This window comes from Dasypus novemcinctus, chromosome 14, assembly GCF_030445035.2.
Source record: "Dasypus novemcinctus isolate mDasNov1 chromosome 14, mDasNov1.1.hap2, whole genome shotgun sequence".
Lineage (NCBI taxonomy): Eukaryota > Metazoa > Chordata > Mammalia > Cingulata > Dasypodidae > Dasypus > Dasypus novemcinctus.
This window is the reverse complement of record NC_080686.1, coordinates 16596778-16617750: the sequence shown is the minus strand read 5'-3', so window position 1 is coordinate 16617750 and position 20973 is coordinate 16596778. Positions and strand designations below refer to the sequence as shown.

The following is a 20973-nucleotide window of genomic DNA, read 5'->3' as shown; positions in this document are numbered from 1 at the left end:
GTTAATAACGCTGCTATGAACATTGGTGTGCAAATGTCTGTTCTTATCACTTTTTTTTTTTAAGATTTATTATTTATTTCTCTCCCCTTCCCTGCCCCTCGCCCCAGTTGTCTGCTTTCTGTGTCCATTCACTGTGTGTTCTTCTGTGTCAACTTGTCTTCTTGTCAGCGGCACTGGGAATCTGTGTCTCTTTTTGTTGCATCATCTTGCTGTGTCAGCTTTCTGTGTGTGTGGCCCCACTCCTGGGCAGGCTGCACTTTTTTCGCATGGGGTGGCTCTCCTTATGGGGTACACTCCTTGTGTATGGGGCTCCCCAATGCAGGTGACACCCCTGTATGGCAGGGCACTCCTTGCATGCATCAGCACTGTGCGTGGGCCAGCTTCACCACACAGGTCAGGAGGCCCTGGGTTTGAACCTTGGACCTCCCATGTGGTAGGCAGATGCTCTATCCATTGAGCCAAATCCACTTCCCTCTTATCACTCTTTTCAGTTCTTTTGGATATATTACTTATTGTTTTCTATTTTTTTAAATGGCCTTTCTATAAGATGTGAGATGATATCTCATTGTAGTTCTAATTTGCATTTCCCTAATAGCTAGTGATAGTGAACATTTTTTCATATGCTTTTTGCCATTTATATTTTGTCTTTGAAAAAATGTCTAAGTGTTTTGCCCATTTTATATTGGATTGCTTGTTCTTTTATTGTTGAGTTGTATGATGTCTTTCTTAGCATGGAAATCAAACCCTTATTGGATATGTGGTTTCCAAATATTTTCTCCCTTTGAGTGAAGAAATATAATTTTATCTTTGCAAATAAATAATCCACCAGTGGAGTAATGATGGCTTGTATGAATTTTGAGTCCTTTGATAAATTCATTACCATAAGTATTTCAATCATTTTTCTGAACTATGATGATTACATTACTTAAGGCGATGGCAGTCTGTTCCCTCAAATAGGTAACACGAAACAAACTTAAAACCAGTGTACTTAAAGAGAACTAAATGTTGATTTGCAAGTTAAAATTCTTATTTTTGTGGTTATTTGTGCTTTTAGCAAATACTGTTATTTAATATCGTGGTCACTTACTGAACCAGAAAGTGGATTCAGCCAGTGGTAAGCAGAGAAAATTTAGATGAGAGGTGGCGTTTGCGTGATTTAAACTAAGAAGTCACTCTTCCTTAAATTCTCTATCACCTGCTGGTGTGATATGCTTTCTTTTTCTTTTCTTTCCTTTTTTTTTTTTTTTTTTGCTGTCTATTTGTCCCTGATTTTTCTGTTTTGATATACTGTGCGTTACCTTGCACATTTGAGGTTTCTCTTATCCCCTCTTTGCCTTGCTTGCTTGCAGGTAGTTTGAGGTTCTTCTGTTGATCACCCCCATCCAGAGCTAAATGGTGATATTTCTGCCTCTCTCTCAGTTTCATTTGTATGAGGGCAGGCTGCTCACTCTCTCATGACTGCAGAGGGGTTGAGACAGCAGTGTATTTGAAGGGCAGGTCAGAAGAGCAGGCAGAGAAGACATGCAGCTTGTAGTCCTACACTTTGCAGGTCTGGGGCTGTTAGCCTATCTCATTTGATTTAATCATCCTAATAACTAAAGGTGACTTTAATTCTTAAATATGTACTCTCCACCCTGCCCCCACCCTATAATAATAAGAACAAATCTCACACATGCTGGGGAAAAAAACAGAAAAACCAGACTCTCACTGATTGATGGGACAGAAAATGAAATGTTCAAAAACAATGTTTGTTACATTCTTTAGTGAAATTCATTCTGATGAGTATGTTTCTTTTCTTTTTTAGGAAAACCACCAGCGAGTTACCATTTTCTTTGACTATGCTAAACGTAGCAAGAACACTGCATGGTCCTACTTTCTGCCAATGCTGAATCGCCAGGATCTCTTTACTGTTCATATGGTAAATTTTGGATTGATCCAATTTCTGATTTAGGGCTGAAACACACCTGGGGACATTTGTAATTTGGTAATCTTCCAGTTGTGAGAGCAGTTACTGCTGCCACATTAACTTTTATTAAAAAAAATTTTTTTTTATCATGGTAACATATACAACATAAAATACCCCAATTTTAACTATAAGGTCAGTGCAGTGGAAATTGTGGTTTCAGACCGTGAATTTAAAATCATTATAACTGGGCTCAAATACATCTTTAGTAATCAAAATAGGAACCATTACAATCAACACATTTTTGTCAATGAGAAATAAGTTTGTTTATTCCTGTAGTGTAAAAATCCATGCTTCGGGATTTGATGAACTCTTGGAAAACATTTTCTGCATCCTGCTGGTTGTGAAAGTGTTTTCGCTGCCTAAAGTTTTCAAGATGTTTGAAGAAGTGGTAGTTGGTTGGTGAGAGGTCGGGTGAATATGGTGGATGAGGAAAAACTTCGTAGCCCAATCGTTCAACTTTTGAAGCATTGGTTGTGCGAGGTGCAGTCAGGCGTTGTTGTGGAGAAGAATTGAGCCCTTTCTGTTGACCAATTCTGGCTGCAGGTGGGGCAGTTTTCGGTGCACCTCATCCATTTGCTGAGCATACTTCTCAGATGTCATGGTTTTGCTGGGATTCAGAAAGCTGTAGTGGATCAGACTGGCAGCAGACACCACACAGCGACCATGGCCTTTTTTCGGTGCAAAGTTGGCTTTGGGAAGTGCTTTGGAGAGTCTTCTTGGTCCAGCCACTGAGCTGGTCATCACCGGTTGTCATATAAAATCCACTTTTTGTCACATGTCACAGTTTGATCAAGAAATGGCTTGTTGTTGCATAGAATAAGAGAAGACACTTCAAAACAACAATTTTTTTGGTTTTCGGTCAGGTTCGTGAGGCACCCACTTATGGAGCTTTTTTACCTGTCCAGTTTGCTTTTGGTGCGGAACGACTATAGAATAGTCAACGTTGAGTTCTTTGGCAACTTCTTATGTAGTTATAAGAGGATCAGCTTCGATAATTGCTCTCAATTCGTCGTTGTCAACTTCCAATGACTGGCCACTACACTCCTCACCTGCAAAGCTTTTGTCTCTTTTGCAAAACTTCTTGAACCACAGCTGCACTGTACGTTTGTGAGCAGTTCATGGCCAAATGCGTTGTTGATGTTGCAAGTTGTCTCTGCTGCTTTACAACCCACTTGAAATGCAAATAAGAGAATTGCTCAAATTTGCTTTTTTTCTAACATCATTTCCATAGTCTAAAATAAGTAGAAAATAAACAGCAAGTAATAAGTCATTAGCAAAAAACCATAAAGCGAGAAATGCACATAAAAGTGAAATGTAACATAACCACATTTATTTAAGAATGTATGCCCATATCAAATGGCAAATTGCAGCAGTGCAAAACTGCAGTTGATTTTGCACCAACCTAATACTTTCGAGTACGCAATTCAGGGGCATGTTAACTTTTAGAAGCAGTTTTCCTTATTGGTGTTTGGTAATGCGGGGATCTTGGCATTAGGATTAAAAGTTAAAAGGAGTTAGGATTGCTCTAATACAATTAAACTTTTTGCAGACTATAAAAATAAATCATTAGTATAGGCCTTTGGTAAATTAACATGCACATAGTCTACACAGATTGTCTGACAGGATTGCCACATTTTACTAAGTGGAAATTTTGCTGTGAAGCATCTAGTGTTCAATTTTTATTTTAATTTTGTAGTTAAGCAATACCTTTTTACTATCTTATACACACGGTTTAATATCTTAAACACACTTTTGTTTTACACTTAACCTGAAGGACTACTGTCCTTGGAAGGCCTAACATTAAATGATCTTTAATGGAGTCTGGAGAATTTTATGAGAGAAGGGTTTAGAGAATAAAACTTTTTGTCTTCATTGTGGAGAGGGCAGCAGGGTGGGTAGCTCCTTAGGCTACTGATTTCAGTAGATGTCTCTGAATTTTTCATAAATCGAATCACCATTTTTAAGCATGTGTGCTATCTCTCTTCCTTTCTCTCTCTCTCATTCTATCTCCACATTTATGTCTAGGTTCATTTATGTACCAGTGTGTTCGTATGATGTATATTCCAATGTCGGACATTCTGGCCTTGGAAGTGTACCTTTCTCAGTTGGGTCGGGCTGTATTCAGATGTAAGAACAGACATCAGTCCACCCCACGTTGAATTGTTTTGAGGTTAGCCAGCCTCAGCCTTCCATTCTCTATCGGGATTAATTATTGCTGAGTATGGGTTTTTTTTTTTAAGCAGTGACTTGCTTTCAGAAAGTATGGAAATAATATTTATTAAATTGGGATTTGCATTTGAAATAGTATTTTATACTGCCTATTTAATAAAGAGAGTAATACTTTTTAGTTTTATAGCTTGAAGAACATTGAGAAATCTTTGAGGAGAAAAGGGTATTTGTTTATATAGAAGAGTGAGGGCTGTTTAATACCTAGAATATATATTATAATAAACTATGGGAACTCACAGGGGCTTGGGTAGTGGCCGGCAATTTGTTGTAGTGATTGCTCAGAACTGGCAAGTGATTTGTGAAAGTCTGCCTATGAGAAATATTTGTGTGTGTGTGTGTGTGTTTTCAAGATCTTATAATGAATAATCTTACTTTTGAAACACAAAATAATATAGGGAATGCCATGAAATTCTTGACTTCTTATTTTGGTTCATTTTAATTGAAACATCTAAAAATACATTTTGTATATAGTTCAAAATAAAATTAATATTTAAAATGAAATACAGGAAGTAGATGTGACGCAAGTGATAAGGTCTCCACCTACCATATGGGAGGACCCAGGTTCGATCCCTGGGGCTTCCTGGTGAAAAAGAAGAAGAGAAAGTGTGCCTGCCTGGTGAGCCAGTGCCCGTGCAAGTGAGTCACGCAGCAAGATGATGATACTGCAAAAGAGAGATGAAGGGGGCAGTCAAAATGAAGTGCAGCAGAGACCAGGAACTGAGGTGGCACAATTGACAGGGAACCTCTCTCCACATCAGAGGTCCCCAGGATTGAATCCCAGTGACTCACAGAAGAGAGAGATGAGAAGACAAAAGGAGAAATAGATACAGAAGATGACACAGCGAATGGACACAGACAGCACAAAAGAAAAAAACAACAGGACAGGGGTGGGGGCCAGGAAAAAAATAAATAAATCTTTAAAAAAAGACACAGACACACAAAAAATCAATTATAAACTGTTATTTTCAGAGGAGTTGACTGTTACAAAAATCATGTAGCAAAATGGTTAGGAGTCCTAGATTTTAAGGTATGTGATGTGATTTTGGAGTCAGTATGATAATTAAATGGATTTCTACTTGTTTTTAGGCAGCAAGAATTATTGCCAAATTAGCAGCATGGGGAAAAGAGCTGATGGAAGGCAGTGACTTAAATTACTATTTCAACTGGATAAAAACTCAGCTGAGTTCACAGGTAAAAGAAATTTCTTAATAGTATCTTTAAAAGAAATATAACTTCTTTGCTCTCAAGTTATTTATGGTAAATATGTTAAATTACAAAAAGAATCAAAATAATGCCATTTTCAAACTTAATAAGGAAGACAAATTTCTCTTAGATATGGTATATGCTTCGCTTTCCTTTCTTTGACTGGATTCAATTCAAACCTTTCTGTCTTTTTTTGCTACTTGGGTTTTCCCACTCATGCCTTTCAGAAGTCAGGGAGTATCTTCTTTCTAGGTGGCTGCCAAGATTTCACAGCTTGGATGATGAAAGGATTCATAAAACTCTAAAGGGCATTCTCATAAGGTTTTTAATAAAGACAAAAGAAGCAGTACATCAGGAGAGAGAGAGTACAGGCAAGCTTCAGGGGCTGGGAGATGCAGATTCACCGCCCAGTGTCTGTCTCAGGACTGTGACCCACCAAGATTTCTTGGTTTGGGAAGAGTTCTGCAAAAGTTTCTAGAAGGATTTTTTATGCCCTTTGGTCACCTAAGCAGGCCAGGCTGTCTGACTGGTTACACCAGTAAACTCCTTGACCCGAAGTGCTGCCAGGGCAGGCTCCAGCTGTAATTAGCACATTATAGATCGCCACTTTGTCCCCTGGACCTTGTCTTGGCCAAGAGTCAGTGCCTGAAGCCTAGGTGTCCTGGGTCGGTGAGGCTAGCCTGGTTGTCAGGTCATGCTGTCTCACACAGCGGTGGTGGGTGCTCAGGGAAGCCTACTTACTGTCCTCTTGGCTGCTTTTGGGCCTCTCTAGCTTTACTCTCCATGGGGAGAAACAGCTTGGTGGTCTAAAGACGGGGAACTAACAAGTCCCCTGTTTTTGTCATTATCGGTCCCTAGAATAGGGCAAAAGATAGTGTGTGGAGTGTGTTTCTTTTAGATTTCCAGATAGTAAGTGTATGGTGAGGGGGGAGAGTTGGTGAGAATGGCCCCCAGAAAAGAGTTAAGTGAAGGTTGGTGGAGGTGATCTGGGAGAAAAAAGGTAGAAGGGAATGTGGTTTTGGTGGGGGCGTGGGTGACAATGGTGACGTGAACGAACGGGTCAGAAGAAGCCATAGTGATAGTGCCGTCAGCCTTAGGTTACAAAGAAATCTCTCTTCCCCTTTCAAGTACATTTTGGGAACACTGTGATTTAGATTTTGAGTTGGCTTTATTATTTTAATAAATTTTAATCTCAGGCATAAGAGAAAGACTCCATGACATCTTGCTTTAATTTATCTTTTGCCTTACCATTGATTGCCTTTTTTGGGGGCAGGGGGAGGGAGCCTAATTGCCTTTCATTTTTACATAGATATAATTCACAGAGTCTTGAACAAACATAAATATTTTTTTCATTTAGTAACATCAATTTTAACACATTTTTGGCTTAGTTTTCGACATTATTTTTAGAAGAGCCACAGATTTTACTGAATTTGTAAAGTATTTAAAAAACAAGATATTTAGAACATAAATAGGTATGTGAAAATGAGATTTAAAATGTTTAAATATATTATTTGAGGTCAGAATGCTTAAATAGTAACTTTCTAAAAAAAATTCTCCCTTTGAAAAAACCCCATCCTCTGCTTTGATGATAGCACTCTGGTATAGTGGTAGTGAGGCTCTGTTTTGCTGATTTCATAAAATAAAAATTGGTAGGAAAGAATGTACACTGTTCTTTGCCATCCACATTTTGGGTGATTTCACCTTAGACTTTTCTTCATAGGAATAACATGGATATTATGCTTCACAGATGATTTGTCACTTCTGGAGTGAAGAGTGTGGTTGTAATCATGTCCAACAATTGGGGGAAAGTAATTTCACTAGTGAAAATAACTATTTCTGTGTTGAGAAGAGTTTTCATTAGAATTGAGCTTACCTGGTATTAGATAAAAGCTCTTAAAGACCTTTTCTGTCAATTTCTAGGACATTCTTTTTATCACAGAGTCTTGGCCTTATTAAATCTCGGTGAGGCATTTCTGCTTTGCAAGTTCTGCTGCCGGGTGACTCCTCAGGGCACCCCAGTGCAGTCCTGGCTGGGGTCTTCTGACAGTCTGGCCCCTGCTTCTGCTTGGCCCTGGAAAGCACTTGCACTCCCTCTCTTGCTATGGGTAGACCCTTCTTCTTAGCATTTTATTATGATCAGATTATAGACTTCTTGTTTAAAGAGTGTCAAGGTACGATTATTTGGGATTTTGTTTAACTTTGCTCAGATCTCATGTGACAGTGCTATACCTGGAAGGTCTCCCTTTGTTCTTCATAAATGTTTTTCCCTCACAAAAAGGACCACAATTTCATGATCCTAACAGAAATAAACTTTCAGAAGTTCAAGTTAGTTGAACATTTGGATATTTTGTTGTTTGACTTTCTTTTGTGTGGCGTTTAGAAGCTTCTTTTGATTGTTTAGAGCATTGTACTTGGGTTCTGGAGGTTAATGCCTGGCCCTTAGAAGATGATATTGAATACAAAAAAGATGAAAGTTTCCTGTCAGAAATTCATTATTGCTTTTCTCTTGCACTTTCAGCCCTCTAGACTTTCAACCTTAACTTTTCTTTGTTCATTTCTACATAATATTTGTGGTTTTGATTGTCATTATAACTTGCTAGAATTGTTTTTGATAGCCTGATTTTTAATTCCAGATAGTGTCTTCCCGTTGCTTAGCCCCTATTTCTAAAGCTTCACCACAGAATGTAGTGTAGATAGTTCAGATTAAGGCAATTGTCTTATTGGGAAAACAATTCAGTAAGTAAATCCTGAGATTGGCAATTTGTGTCAGCCTCATTTAGGAAATTTAGGTGGAACTTAGTATTTAGTTTTATTATTGTTCCATTTTTAGTAACTTGCTGATTATGAAATTATTTGGAAGCTTGCAATGATATTTAGAATACTTTGTATCATCTCCATTCTGTTTATTAATCAAGTAGGATTAGAAAAAAATATATAAAATTTTCCTAGCTCCCTTCCCTAAGCTAATAAATTAGGATAAAAGTAAAAACAAAACTAAGTAATAAGTCATTTATTTCGTAATAGAAACTGCGTGGTAGCGGTGTTGCTGTTGAAACAGGAACAGTCTCTTCAAGTGATGTAAGTATATTCCTTCTTAACTCTGTGGCCTCCTAACATCCTAAATTAAGTTATTTTAAGTTGTAGACGTTTAAAAATTTGAAGGTGTTTTACTAGTTTGCAAAATGTGCATCTGTGGATCTGATACGTCTCCTCCAGTTAGGTACATTTATAATGCAAGACTGTGTGTGGATGACTATGGTCTTGATAGACATGACATGTTTCTGTTTTTCTCAGACCACTTTATTTCAGGCCTGTGAATCAAAGCAAGAGTCTGAATTCAGTTGTACCACTGGAGCTACGAATCATGATACTTCTCTTTTCAAGCTTCAGTTGGCTGATAAACTGTCTAATATCTAACATAAATATTTCTAAGTTCACTTTGGTGTCCCCAAACCCTGAGACTCCAGGTAAATGCAAAGATCCTCGTCCCCTGGTGCCTGAAAGTAGGTCACGCTGGCCAGACACTGGCCTGGCAGCCATCCCTGGTGGGGCCTGTTTGTCCCAAAGGCCTCCTGGAATGTGGAACACGGGATGTGTCAAACCATTGAAAACACTTAACTTACTCATGGCGCAAAACTCTTTGCTTACACTTTGTTGCTCAAGATTTTATGTAGGACTGCTTGGTACCCACAGCACTTTTACCCCAATCTCTTCCCAAATTTTTGTGGCACCGAAAGGTTAAAGGTTCAAACTAGGTAAGAACCAATCATTTCTCCTCAGTCCCCTTCTTGGCTAGAATGAGCTCCATTTGGGAGTGGTTTGACTTTGTTGTATTCTAGGTGCTGGCAATAAATTTGGTGACTAAGGGCTGACAGGATTGGAGCCATTGAGAGAGGAAAGGAGAAAAATGGATAGAAACCTAGGTGAGGTGCATCTAGTTTCATTTGCTGGAAATCTTTCTGAGAAACTGGCAGGCACCTTTAGAGGGTAGTGTCTACAACCCTCCCAGAACAGACCTAAATGAAGCTGCGTGGAAACCATTTAGTGTCCCTTTTGTTACTGATACTTTCTATAATCTGTATGCAATATACTGGTATATATATTCTAGGACTATAGATGGCAGAAGAACCATTCTCAGAGCCAAGAGCTGTGGTTCTTTTGGGATATGGGTTGAAGAGTTTGACTTGTTAGGTCAGAAAATGGCCATCAGCCTTCTAAGGTGGAGTTAGAACTAAGATCTTGGTAATCTTGGTTCTGGGGTCGGGGGAGGGAAGCAGCATTACTTCAGGGCTAGAAGCCTGGATATACAGTCATGAGCAGATGTTTAAATTGGGACTTAATTCTGTGACTTGACTTTCTATGTTTGCGGTTTTGTAAATTTGTCTAGTTTAATTGTTATAGTTTAGGGATAGAGGAAGGTTATTAAAAGAAGCGTTTTCAGAACCATTTGTTTTTTAAGCTTATCTAAATGGTTGTTAAAGTGTTTATAAGTTACTGATGGTTATATAATGAGATTAAAGCTCTTGTGACATAACACCTCTATTTTGGTCTTTTCTGTCCAGTGAATTGGGAAAGCAAAACCAATTAATTGAACTGGCAGTGTGTTGGGTCAAAGTGGTTTATCTGGTAGACTCATAAGCATACATTCCCAAAGGAAATTAGCCTCAGTGTAATTGTGAGAAAGAAAAAGATGGCCTTTGTTTTCCTACCATCTTCTCTTTAGTGCCCCTCAAACTTGAACATATTATCTGTCCCTTTGGCTTTAGATGACTCTCACCTTGAAAAGCAAATCTCTATTAAGTTGAGAGTCTGGTCAGGGCCTCCCTTTTATATTTGTCTTTTTTTTCTTGAGGTACTGGGGGCTGGGGATTGAATCCTGGACAACATTCAACCACTGAACCACATTGGCTCCCCTGAGGTGGTTTTTTCATTTGTTTTGCTTGTATTTGTTTTTTTCAGGAGGCACCGGGAACCAAACCCGGGACCTCCCATGTGGGAGGTCGGCCCTCAACCTCTTGAGCCACATCTGCGCCAATATTTGTCTTTTAATAGGGAAATCTTAACCTGGTAGCTAACAAAGACTGGGCACTTGCTGTGTGCCTGGTGCTGTCTTGTTCATTTATGTTCACCTCTCCTTTAAAACACTCCCTTTTTGAGGTGAATCACACTATAGCCACATTTTATAGGTGAGCCAAGCGCAGCCTTAGGGAGAGGCACACCACCCGAGTCATACAGTGAATGAGTGTCAGAGCTCCAATGAAATGGATTCTTTCAAGGCAGCTAACTGCATTTGGGTCTTTTTTTTTTTTTTTGTCTTTATTTATTTATTTTTTAATATTACATTAAAAAAATATAAGGTCCCCATATAGCCCCCACCCCCTTCACCCCACTCCTCTCCCCATAACAACAATCTCCTCCATCATCATGAGACATTCATTGCATTTGGGGAATACATCTCTGAGCACCGCTGCACCTCATGGTCAATGGTCCACATCATAGCCCACACTCTCCCATATTCCACCCAGTGGGACATGGGAGGACGTACAATGTCTGATAACTGTCCCTGCAGCACCACCCAGGCCAAGTCCCAAAAATGCCCTCACATCCCATCTCCTCCTTCCACTCCCTACCCCCAGCAGCCACCATGGCCACTTTCTCCACACCAATGCCACATTTTCTTTGATTACTAATCACAATAGTTCATGAGTAGAATATCAGTAAGTCCACTCTAATCCATACTCTATTCCTCCATCCTGTGGACCTTAGAATGGTTGTGTCCACTCCACATCTATATCAAGAGGGGGCTTAGATTCCAGATGGATGCTGGATGCAATTCTCCTGCTTTCAGTTGGAGGCAGTCTTAGCTCCCTGGTGTGGTGGTTGACCTTCTTCACCTCCATGTTAGCTGAGTGGGGTAAGTCCTATAAACCAGAGTGTAGGAGTTGTAAGTCTGTTGAGCCTCAGGGCCTGGCTACCACATGGTTAGTCCAGAGATTCAGGTCCCTTGGGCATACATTAAACCCCAGCACCAACTATAGTTCCGGTAAAAGTAAAAGAAGAGACTTGTGGACAAAAATCACATCTAAGTCCAGCTCCATCGCACAGAAACACAAACTCCAAAGTAGGGCCAACTGAGATGGCACTGAACTCCATCTGCCATGACCATAGAACCTGTGGATCTCTGTAGCCCTCAGCAGAACCAATACCTGGGGTTATGTCTACTTTATCTGTCTCTGGGACTTTGCTGAGGTATGCATAAGGGCAACCCCTCTGATAACCTCCCGGCTCTTTTTGGAGACTCATAGCCGTATAAACTCATTTGTCCTTTCCGTTTCCCCCTTTTATTCAGGTCAAAAAGCATTGTTAACTCCTGATATTATATGTAGACTGAAATATTCTGCTGATCTGAGTTGACCCTTTTATTCAAGGTCATTTTCTACTTACATCATCAGCTGGTACTTGGTAGTAATCCCTTGGCCCCAGGGAGGCTAATCCCTGGGAGTCATGTCCCATGCTGGGGTGAAGGCAACACATTTACATGCTGAGTTTGGCTTCAAGACTGGCCACATTTGAGCAATATGGAGGCTCTCAGGAGGTAACTCTTAGGCACCCTGCAGCTCTAGGCCTTATTCTTATTTCAGGTGCACAGGCTCACAAGCATAGTCATTAGTATCAAGGGCTCATTGTTGGATCTTCCTTCTTTTTTGATCTTTGCTGTTGCACTTGGGGGATTGTTGCTGTTCCTTTAGGGACTGTGATAGAGCTCCCCTGGCTAGGAACTCAGCACTCCCTCAGTTGTTGTTTTTAATTGTAACCACTATGAAAATATCCAAACATTTTTATGTACCCTGGATATATGCCCTGTAGGACTCCCCAACCATGTGTCCCCTGTCAATAACATCCCACACCAGTATTCCTCCCCTGCCATTGTTGAACCTCTCTGTGATATCCAAAACTTCTTCAAAAGTGAAGCCCAATATATTGCCAGGTTCCGTTAATAGTAAAATGGGATATAGTGATGAGTTTAAAGGTTAGCTATAGAATACATATTAATTTAGAAAAATTAAGGTAAAAATAAATTGGGGTATCAAAAAATTTAAAAATGTAAAAGCTTTGTTTTTGATATTTTGCCTTCTATCAATGCAATAAGTGTTGCCCTGTATGCAAATTGGCAAGGCAACTACATCCGTCTTTCCCTCAGTGTCTACGTCCTATCTTATTCTTTTTTTTTTCCTAATTATTAAGCTTATCTTCATGAAAGTTTTAGATCACAGTAATTCATATATACAATATATAGTACTCCTACATATTCAACATAAAACCCTTTTCCCTTCCACAGCAATAATCTTTTTACATATTCATATTATTTTTACTGAAACTGATGTACAGATACTGAGACAATAGCTTTCAAATAAGGTAACATTTGGGTTTACATTGTGGTTTATATTTTAGACTATACAATTTTCTAAATTTTTAGTTATCTTATGTTTTACATTATGATTTACATTTTAGCCTATCAGCCCCTATATATTTTTGGTGTAATTTAACATGTCTTATATCCATCCTTGCATAATCTTATGGCACACTTCTATTGCCCACACAGTTACATTGGTTCCATCTATTCCATACCTTTTTCCCCCTGCCCTTAGGGCCCACAGTGACGGTCAGTTTTCATGTAGTTGGGTCTTTAGGCATCCCTCAGGTCAGAGAGCCTGCCAAGGCTTTCAAAAATACTGGTATTGTATCTTTAAATTCATTTAGATTTTCAGAGTGCAGGGAAAAGCAGTTTGGTAGACTGCATTGTGTCACTTTGCCACTTGATGTCAGTATAAAATAAGGAAAACAGTTTTATACTACCAAATGGAAAATAAGCATGATTCAACAGTCTTACCATTTTAAATGGCCACAGAAGCAACATCAAAACATGATTGGTTCATTATGCACATTTTTATTTAGTTGACATTACATAAGTAGAATTTCTTCACAATACATTATGATTGTCTTTGCCTAAATGTGAAAATAAACTTCATCAAATTCTGTGTACTTACCTTTAACAGTTGATTCATTTCTTTTCTGGTTCTTGAATGTGGATTATCAGTCTTCTGTTCTTCTGAGGAAGCAGCACAGCCTTGGAAGGTGATTGTTGTGCTCATGCCCTTACAAAAATGGAATAACTGTGATCATTCACAAACTTAGGATGTAGAAAGAATTTGGGAATCTTTTAGTTTATTTTCTTTTTTCCATTGCTAGCTTTATTTATGCATATATGTAGGACCTAGCTCTAGCATTTGGCTGTGCCCTTTTCTTTGACTAGTTTCTATTCTTTTTTTTTTTGAAACAAGTCAATTTTATTGATACATACTAATAAAACATACAATTCATCCAAAGTTTACAATCATTTTTAAAATTGATTTGGTATAATCACAGAGTTGTGCATTCATCACTTCAATCATTATTAGAGCATTTTCAGTATTTTAATAACAAACAAAAGAGACAAAAAAAAATTCCTTACCTCTAAGTCTCTCTCTGTTTCCCCCGCTGTGCATAAGCGCTATTTCTGGCTATCCTTGCACAATTATTGTTCATTAAGCAGTTGAGATATATTCACAAAAGTATATGATCAGTGGCTTTTAGTATAATCACAATGTTACATATTCATCTCAAAAATTTTAGAACAATTTCATTAACTCCAAAAAGACTCCGTACTCCTTAGCATTTCTTCCCCATCCCTTTATAACCAATAATCTAAGTTCATCTTTATAAATTGATTTATATTTACATTTTATATAAATTGAATCATGCAATATATAGTGTAGTGCTCTGTGTCTGGTCTCTCCTTCACTTAATGGTTTTTTTTTTTTGACTGATATTAACATTTTGTAGTATTAACCTACATTTGTTCAACTTCAAAGAAAAATGGTCTTATATATGCAATTTTACCTGTATTCATATTTCATATAACATGTTTATACTTTACATAATGTACTTAGTTCATAATAGTGCAGTCATAGATATTTGTCCTTTTGTGTCTGGGTTGCCTCACTCAATATAATGTCCTCCAGGTTCATGCATGTTGTCATATGCTTCACAACTTCATTTCTTCTTACCGTTGCATAATATTCCATCATGTGTATATATTCCACAATTTGTTTATCCATTCATCAGTTGATGGACACCTGCATGGTGTCACTGCTCTCAGTTCTTCTGGGTATGTACCTAGCCATGGCATTGCTGGGTCCCATGGCAAGTCTATATTCAACTTCCCTAGGACCTGCTAAATAGTCCTCCACAGTGGCTATACCATTCTACATTCCCACCAATAGTGAATAAGCGTTCCTATCTCTCTACATCCTCTCTAACATTTATAGTTTTCTGACTTTTTAATAGTGGTCTAGTTTTGATGCAGATCCGATTTAGCCTTAGCTGTTTCAGGTTCAGCATTGTTTTATTGGCAGTGAATAACTTGATTATGTTGCCAGGCTCTCCTTCCTGCTTATCTTCTCTTGTTCTGGAGCAGTTCTGTCCACTAGAACTTCTGCGATGATAGAACAGTTCAGTATCTGCTCTGCTCAATATGGTAGCTACGAGAAACGTGGCTGTTGAGACTTGGAAATGTGGCTAGTATGAGTGGAGAAGTCGGTTTTCATGTTTATTTACTGTTTTCTTTTTTGCCAGTTTATTAAGATATATTTTACATACCATAAAATTCATCTATTTATAGTTCAGTGGTTTTTAGTATATTCAGAATAATGTAACCATTACCCCAGGCTAGTTTTCTTCTTCAATTTTTTAATGTGGTTTATTATACTAATTGATTTTCTTGTGTTGAACTACCCTTACATACCTGGAATAAAACCCACTTGGTTGTGGTATATAATTCTTTTAATGTACTTTTGGATTTGGTTTGCAAGTATTTTATTGAGTGTTTTTACATATATATTCATTAGAGATATTGGTCTGTAAATGACTTTTTTGTAGTATTCTTATCTGGTTTTGGTATTAGGGTAATGTTGGCTTCATAGAATGAGTTTGGTATAGACCACAGTCTAATTTTATAGACGTCTAACACCTCACAAAGAAATCCCATACCCGTTTAACAGTCATTCCCCACTTCTGTTCCCCTCCTCCTTACCCATAGCAACTACTTATCTACTTTCTCTCTCTGTGGATTTGCTTCTTCTGGACATAAATCGAATCATACAATATGTGGTCTTTTATAACTGCATTCTATTACTTAGCATAATGTTTTTAAGGCTAATTTAAAAAATGAGAAAAAAAAATGCCCTAAAAACTTAGCTTTTTTGGCTTTTGGCCAAATGCTTTAAATTGTTTTCTGTGGCATTTCTAATATCCTCGTTAGTGTGGGGTTTTACTGCCTTGGCCGTGCTGATGTGACACTTTTCAGAAGGGATAGAGGACTTCCTTGGTTTAGTTATTTACTACTTTGTTGGTAAGTACATCAAAAGTTCTGCCCAAGTTGCAGAAATCAGGAGGCCCTCCTGGGATTTTCTTCATAGTGTGGGGCCCATTGTTTAGTTGTCGTCTTCTCACCCTTGTGAGTTGTGAAGTCTGTGGGATCCCAGAGTGATTCACAGTTTGTTGCATGTCTTTTTGAGTAAGTTTCAAGAGCACTGTTATTTATTGAAGGCAATTATTGAGGTTTTCATAGTTCCTTTGGTTTTTGTCTCCTGAACCCAACTTTAATACTTTTAAGATGCTGGGAATCATTAAAAGATTATGATTAACAGGAGGAATGTTAAGAAGAGGAGGAAAAGATAATAATTTGTGAGTTTTATTTTTCTGACTAGAGTTGGGAAAGGATTGCCTGGAGATACACTCTGGCATTGCAAAAGAAAATTAAATGGCAAAGTATCTGAGTGCAAGCCTTTCTTGTACATCCATTCTCAAAGTATAGCACCCGTAACAGCATAAGGTAGCCTAATGCTATGCATTAGATGTGTTCTTAGTAGTTATACACAAAGTGATACTTATAAAGTAAGTCATATTTTCTTTAATTTAAGTCCACAATAATTGAATCCCAGTCGACTTGTAATTGTATTATATGACTAAGCAAATTAGATTGAAAGCAGTATTTGAGGGAGATTTCTAAATTTGTGAATTAATAGTGAAATTACTTTTTGCGTAAGACTGCATCTTAATTTAATCTAGGTATTTTATGAACATTGACTAGAGGATCGCTTTTAATAAGCCAACTTTCAAAGAAAATTCTTGGGCTATGTATGTTTTAGTTCCTGAATATGCGGTAATAATATGTTAGTGTACCTTAACAATTGTTTAGTGCTTTGCAGAAATGGATTTGAGCTTCATAGCAGATTTTCCTTTTCAGTTTGGTAGGGTTAGTATTGTTTTCCTTTATCAATGAGGAAAAACCTTGAAGAGGTGAAATGATTTGCCCAGTGTCTGATAGCACAATGTCTGATACCTGTCTTAGTGTTCCCTCCCTTACTCCCTCTTTCACTCCTTATCCTTCTCTCTCCTCTTTTCTTGTGTCTTTTCCTTTTTTTTTTTTTTTAAAGTATCATAACTTACAAAAATGCACACATTTTAAATGTTGAGCTGGGTGACCGTATTGTACAGCATGTTCCCTCCTGGTTGGTGCTTTCCCTCACCCCGCCCCCCACGAAGGCGTTGGTTGTCATGACATCCATGACCATGGTTTCGTTTTGCACTCCATATAAATGCAGTCACATGTAGTGTGAACTCTTATGTGCCTGGATTCTGTCACTCAGTATTGTGTCTGTGAGATTCATTCATATTGCACTTAGCAGCAGTTCATTCTCTCTCATTGCTACGTGGTATTGTTTTATATGAATACAATTTATTCTCTTACTGGTGGATGCTTGGGTTGCTTCTAGGTTTTGGCTATTGTGACTAATCCTGCTGTGAACATTCTTGCACAGGCCTTTTGAGAGATGTGAAGACTCATTTATGACGCACCAAATTCTGGAACTTAATGGTTTGGTAGCAGGCCGTATATACATTGAGCTTGTTTTTTAGGAGGCACCAGGGATTGAACCTGGAATGTCGTATATGCAAAGCAGGTGCTCAACCACTGAGCTGCACCTGCTCTGCTGTACTTTGGGTTTTAGTTTAGTTTAGTTTAGTTTTCTAAACCAATTTACATGCCCATCAACAAAGTAGGAGAATTCCAATTGCTCCAGTTCCCCACTGATACTTGATACTGTTATTCATCTGAAAAATGGGCATTGTAATAATGAGTTGCTGTTATCATTAAACAGAGAAATAAATATTAGAAAAGTCCTTTGAAAATATCATTAAATGTTGATAAATTCTTTAAAAGTTTTCCTTTTTTGACAGTTTATTAGTAATTATGAGGGGCTTTGAATCCATTTTGATTACAGCAGAAACATTTTACAGTGAAGAAGAAATAACTATGGTTAAAAGACATTAAAACAAAAAGAAAATAGTGCTCAGATTATAAAGAAATAGAATGAGTATCTAAAACACCTCTTTTATGTGTATATATTTTTGTTAAGTCAATCAAAATACAGGTAGTAATTTATTACTGGAGAAACGGATTACTTTAGCAATTTAAGTTTATCTGGCCAAATGAATTCTTTCACAATAAATATTTTTTAGTGGAATAGAATGACTTAGGGTGCAACTCAAAATTGATTAGCAATTTATTAGTTCTCAGATTGACATAGCTTCAAAATTTAAAAAGAATGCGTTATTAGGCAATGATATAAGATCCATAATTGCCTTTGGGAATATTCAAAGCCAGTCAGAATAGCCAATCAGATTCAGTCTTGGCTCCAAAAAGAAATAGGGTTATACTGCTATATTGTTTATATTTCTGCAGTGTCTATTACTGTCAGGATAGAAATTTTGGTCGAAATTTTAAACTTTTATACCTTTGAACCTTATGTATTAGAGCCCAGTTCATTTGAAATCAGTGTAAGAGATGAAGATTGTTTGCACTTCCTTTGTTCATTCATTCAAGAAGTATTTGTTGCATGCCTACCAGATACAGTGTGCTGTACTGAAAAGCCTAATATGGAGCAAGGTGGGCTTGATTCCTGTCTTCATAGGATGCCTGTTGTGTCTGGCAGGACAGCATTAAACCAGTAATTGCACAGTTGAATATTTAAATGTACTTGTGGCAATTACTGTAAGGGAGAAGTGCAGGGTCCTTTGAGAGAGTACCACGAGGGGATGCTGTCTTGGTCAGATTTGCTCAGTCTTCCTGGAGGAGATGGAGGGGGTGAGGGCATATTCCTCAGGTCGGAGGTGGGGGGAAGTGTGGGTGAAGAACTGGGGCAGGGAATGCCAGGCCAGTGTCGTAGGAACGCAGGGGCTGGCGAGTGGGAAGGCCTGGGGGTGATAGGGCAGGCAGTGCCTTAGAGGCCAACTTAGGAGTTTTCCAATTTTTTTCCTAGCGGTGGGAAACCACTGAAGGGTCCTGAGAGAGAGAGTGATGTGGTAAAGAGGACATTGGAGAGAGGGCTGTGTTTGTCTGTGCACGGCACTTCACTCTGTGTTTTGGCATGATTTGATCCCACCACGCCTGTTCTCCAGGTTCTGTCCCCTCGGCATTGTGGTCCCCTTGGCTGTTCTGCTCAGGGCTCCCTCTCTACATTTCCTCATTCCTGTTCTTGCGTTACTTTTCCTGTATGGAACTTGTCAGAATCTGATCCACTCTGTCATTTTCTTGCTGTTTTGTGTGCTGTTTCTCTTCCTCCTAAAGAATATAAGCTCTATGCTGGCAAGCGCCAGTAAATATCCGGTGAATGAATATTGAGTACAGATTTGTGGAACTTTTTGGGGAAGAGTTGAGCACTGAGCATTATGTAGGCCTTCTGCTCCTTATTCTGTTTCCGACAGTACAGTCCATCTGAGATTGTAGCTGTCAGGTAGTTTGCTAGAACTGCAAGGGCAAACCAGCTTCTTAATCTTTGGTTGGATTTTCAGTATAATACATATGAAAATAAATTGGATTCCCTTCTGCAAATCAAATAATAATAAATGCCACAAATAAGGAATATTTCTTTAATGTTGAGAGCACCATGGGTTTTAAAATCTTCATATAAATAAAATTGTTAAAATGCAGTAGATCTCTCTATACAAGATTTATTAAACAAATAAAATTGTAGACAGAGAGTGATAGTGTATAGTACAGGGTTTTTTTGGTATTAAAAAAAACATAAATTTATTGTGTGGATTTAGTACTATTTTTGCACCTTTCCTGTAAGTTTGAAGTTATTGTGAAACAAAGTTTAAACAAAACAAAAAAGACATACATATACCATATAATGCATAGAAAATTTCTGAAATGTTACACAAAAAACCTAATGGTTATTATCTCTTAGGAGTGGTACTGGGGGATGTTGGGATGGCTTTTTATTCTCTGCTATTTTATACTGATAAGATATTTTACCATAAATACATATAAAGTATCTCATGTAAAATTCAGATCAGTAAACATCAAGTGCACACATTTTAATAAGGCTCCTTGTTATTTGTCAAGTCATACCTCTCTAGTTTCAGCTTGATTAAATACCCAGTCGTGGAAGTTACAGGACAGAGAGTCAGGAAGATTCCAGGAGAGGTGACATGGGGAAGGAAAGATTCTGCCTTTGGCTCTAAGAGAGACATAAAGGTGCTTTCCTCATTCAGTCCTTTCTTGTGAAATTTCGTTTGGAAGGAACAGTATGTGACATCAAATATTCCCCCATCAGCTTGATGGTCCTTGATATTTTCCTGTAATATAGAATATTTCTCTGCATTCTGTTTGTACTCATTTTGCCTTAGTTGTCCCAAATGCTGTGAGATTTCAGGGATTTCTGTTAGTAATTACAGTTATTTCAGGAATATTTTTTTTCTTGTTGGGGAAAAAAATTATTTCTATTTGAAATAAAATGTATACTGAAAAAGGCTCAAGGGTAGCTGACTCCTACTTTCCAGTTCTTCAGGTGTGCCCTGGCCAACCCACATAATGATGATAGTGGACAAATCCCATGCCCTCAAACAAGGAATATTACAACTGCAAACAAAATAATTCCTTCTGTCTACCCCGTGATATCTAAGTCACCTCTCTGCCTGAAGCAGTCAGCAGACATCATCTCAAATCCCTCAAGAATGAGGAATGAACAGTCCCTGTGGGGAAGGAGTGTAACCACAAACCCAAGTAGATTTATTGTTATTGTAGTTGGCATCATATGGTAATGGGAGAACTTGTTAACATTGTATAAATGTAGTGGTTGCCAGGGGTCCAGAGGGAGGGGGAGGGGTGAGTGGGTGGAACACGGGGCACATGTGGGGCAGTGAGATTCTGCTGTGTGATACTGCAGTGATGGACTTTATGCATTTTGCCAAGGCCTGTGGAACTGTACAGCGCGAAGTGTAAACCACAGTGTAAACTATAGACTTTGGTTAGTAACAGTGCTTCAGTAATAATTCATTAATTGTAGTAAATATACTACACTAAAATGTTAATAATAGGGGAAACTATGTGCGGGTATGAATGTGGGGTTCTTTAGAAATTCCTTATTCTTTTGGTGTAATTTTAATGTAACTATAAATCTAAAACCTTT

The 20973-nt window shown here is 38.2% G+C and overlaps 1 protein-coding gene across 2 annotated transcripts in view; it reads left to right on the top strand.

Moving 5' to 3' along the window:
• Positions 1 to 20973, top strand: part of ATP6V1H (ATPase H+ transporting V1 subunit H) — a 127372-nt gene that overhangs the window by 24261 nt on the left and 82138 nt on the right. Inside the window, exons 5-7 of one of the 2 annotated variants that reach the window (XM_004479847.3) lie at positions 1805 to 1918; positions 5282 to 5386; positions 8423 to 8476. In XM_004479847.3, coding sequence (XP_004479904.1) covers positions 1805 to 1918; positions 5282 to 5386; positions 8423 to 8476 — 273 coding nt within the window. The remainder of the gene's footprint in view (positions 1 to 1804; positions 1919 to 5281; positions 5387 to 8422; positions 8477 to 20973) is intronic. The other variant, XM_004479848.3, reaches the window with a different exon arrangement.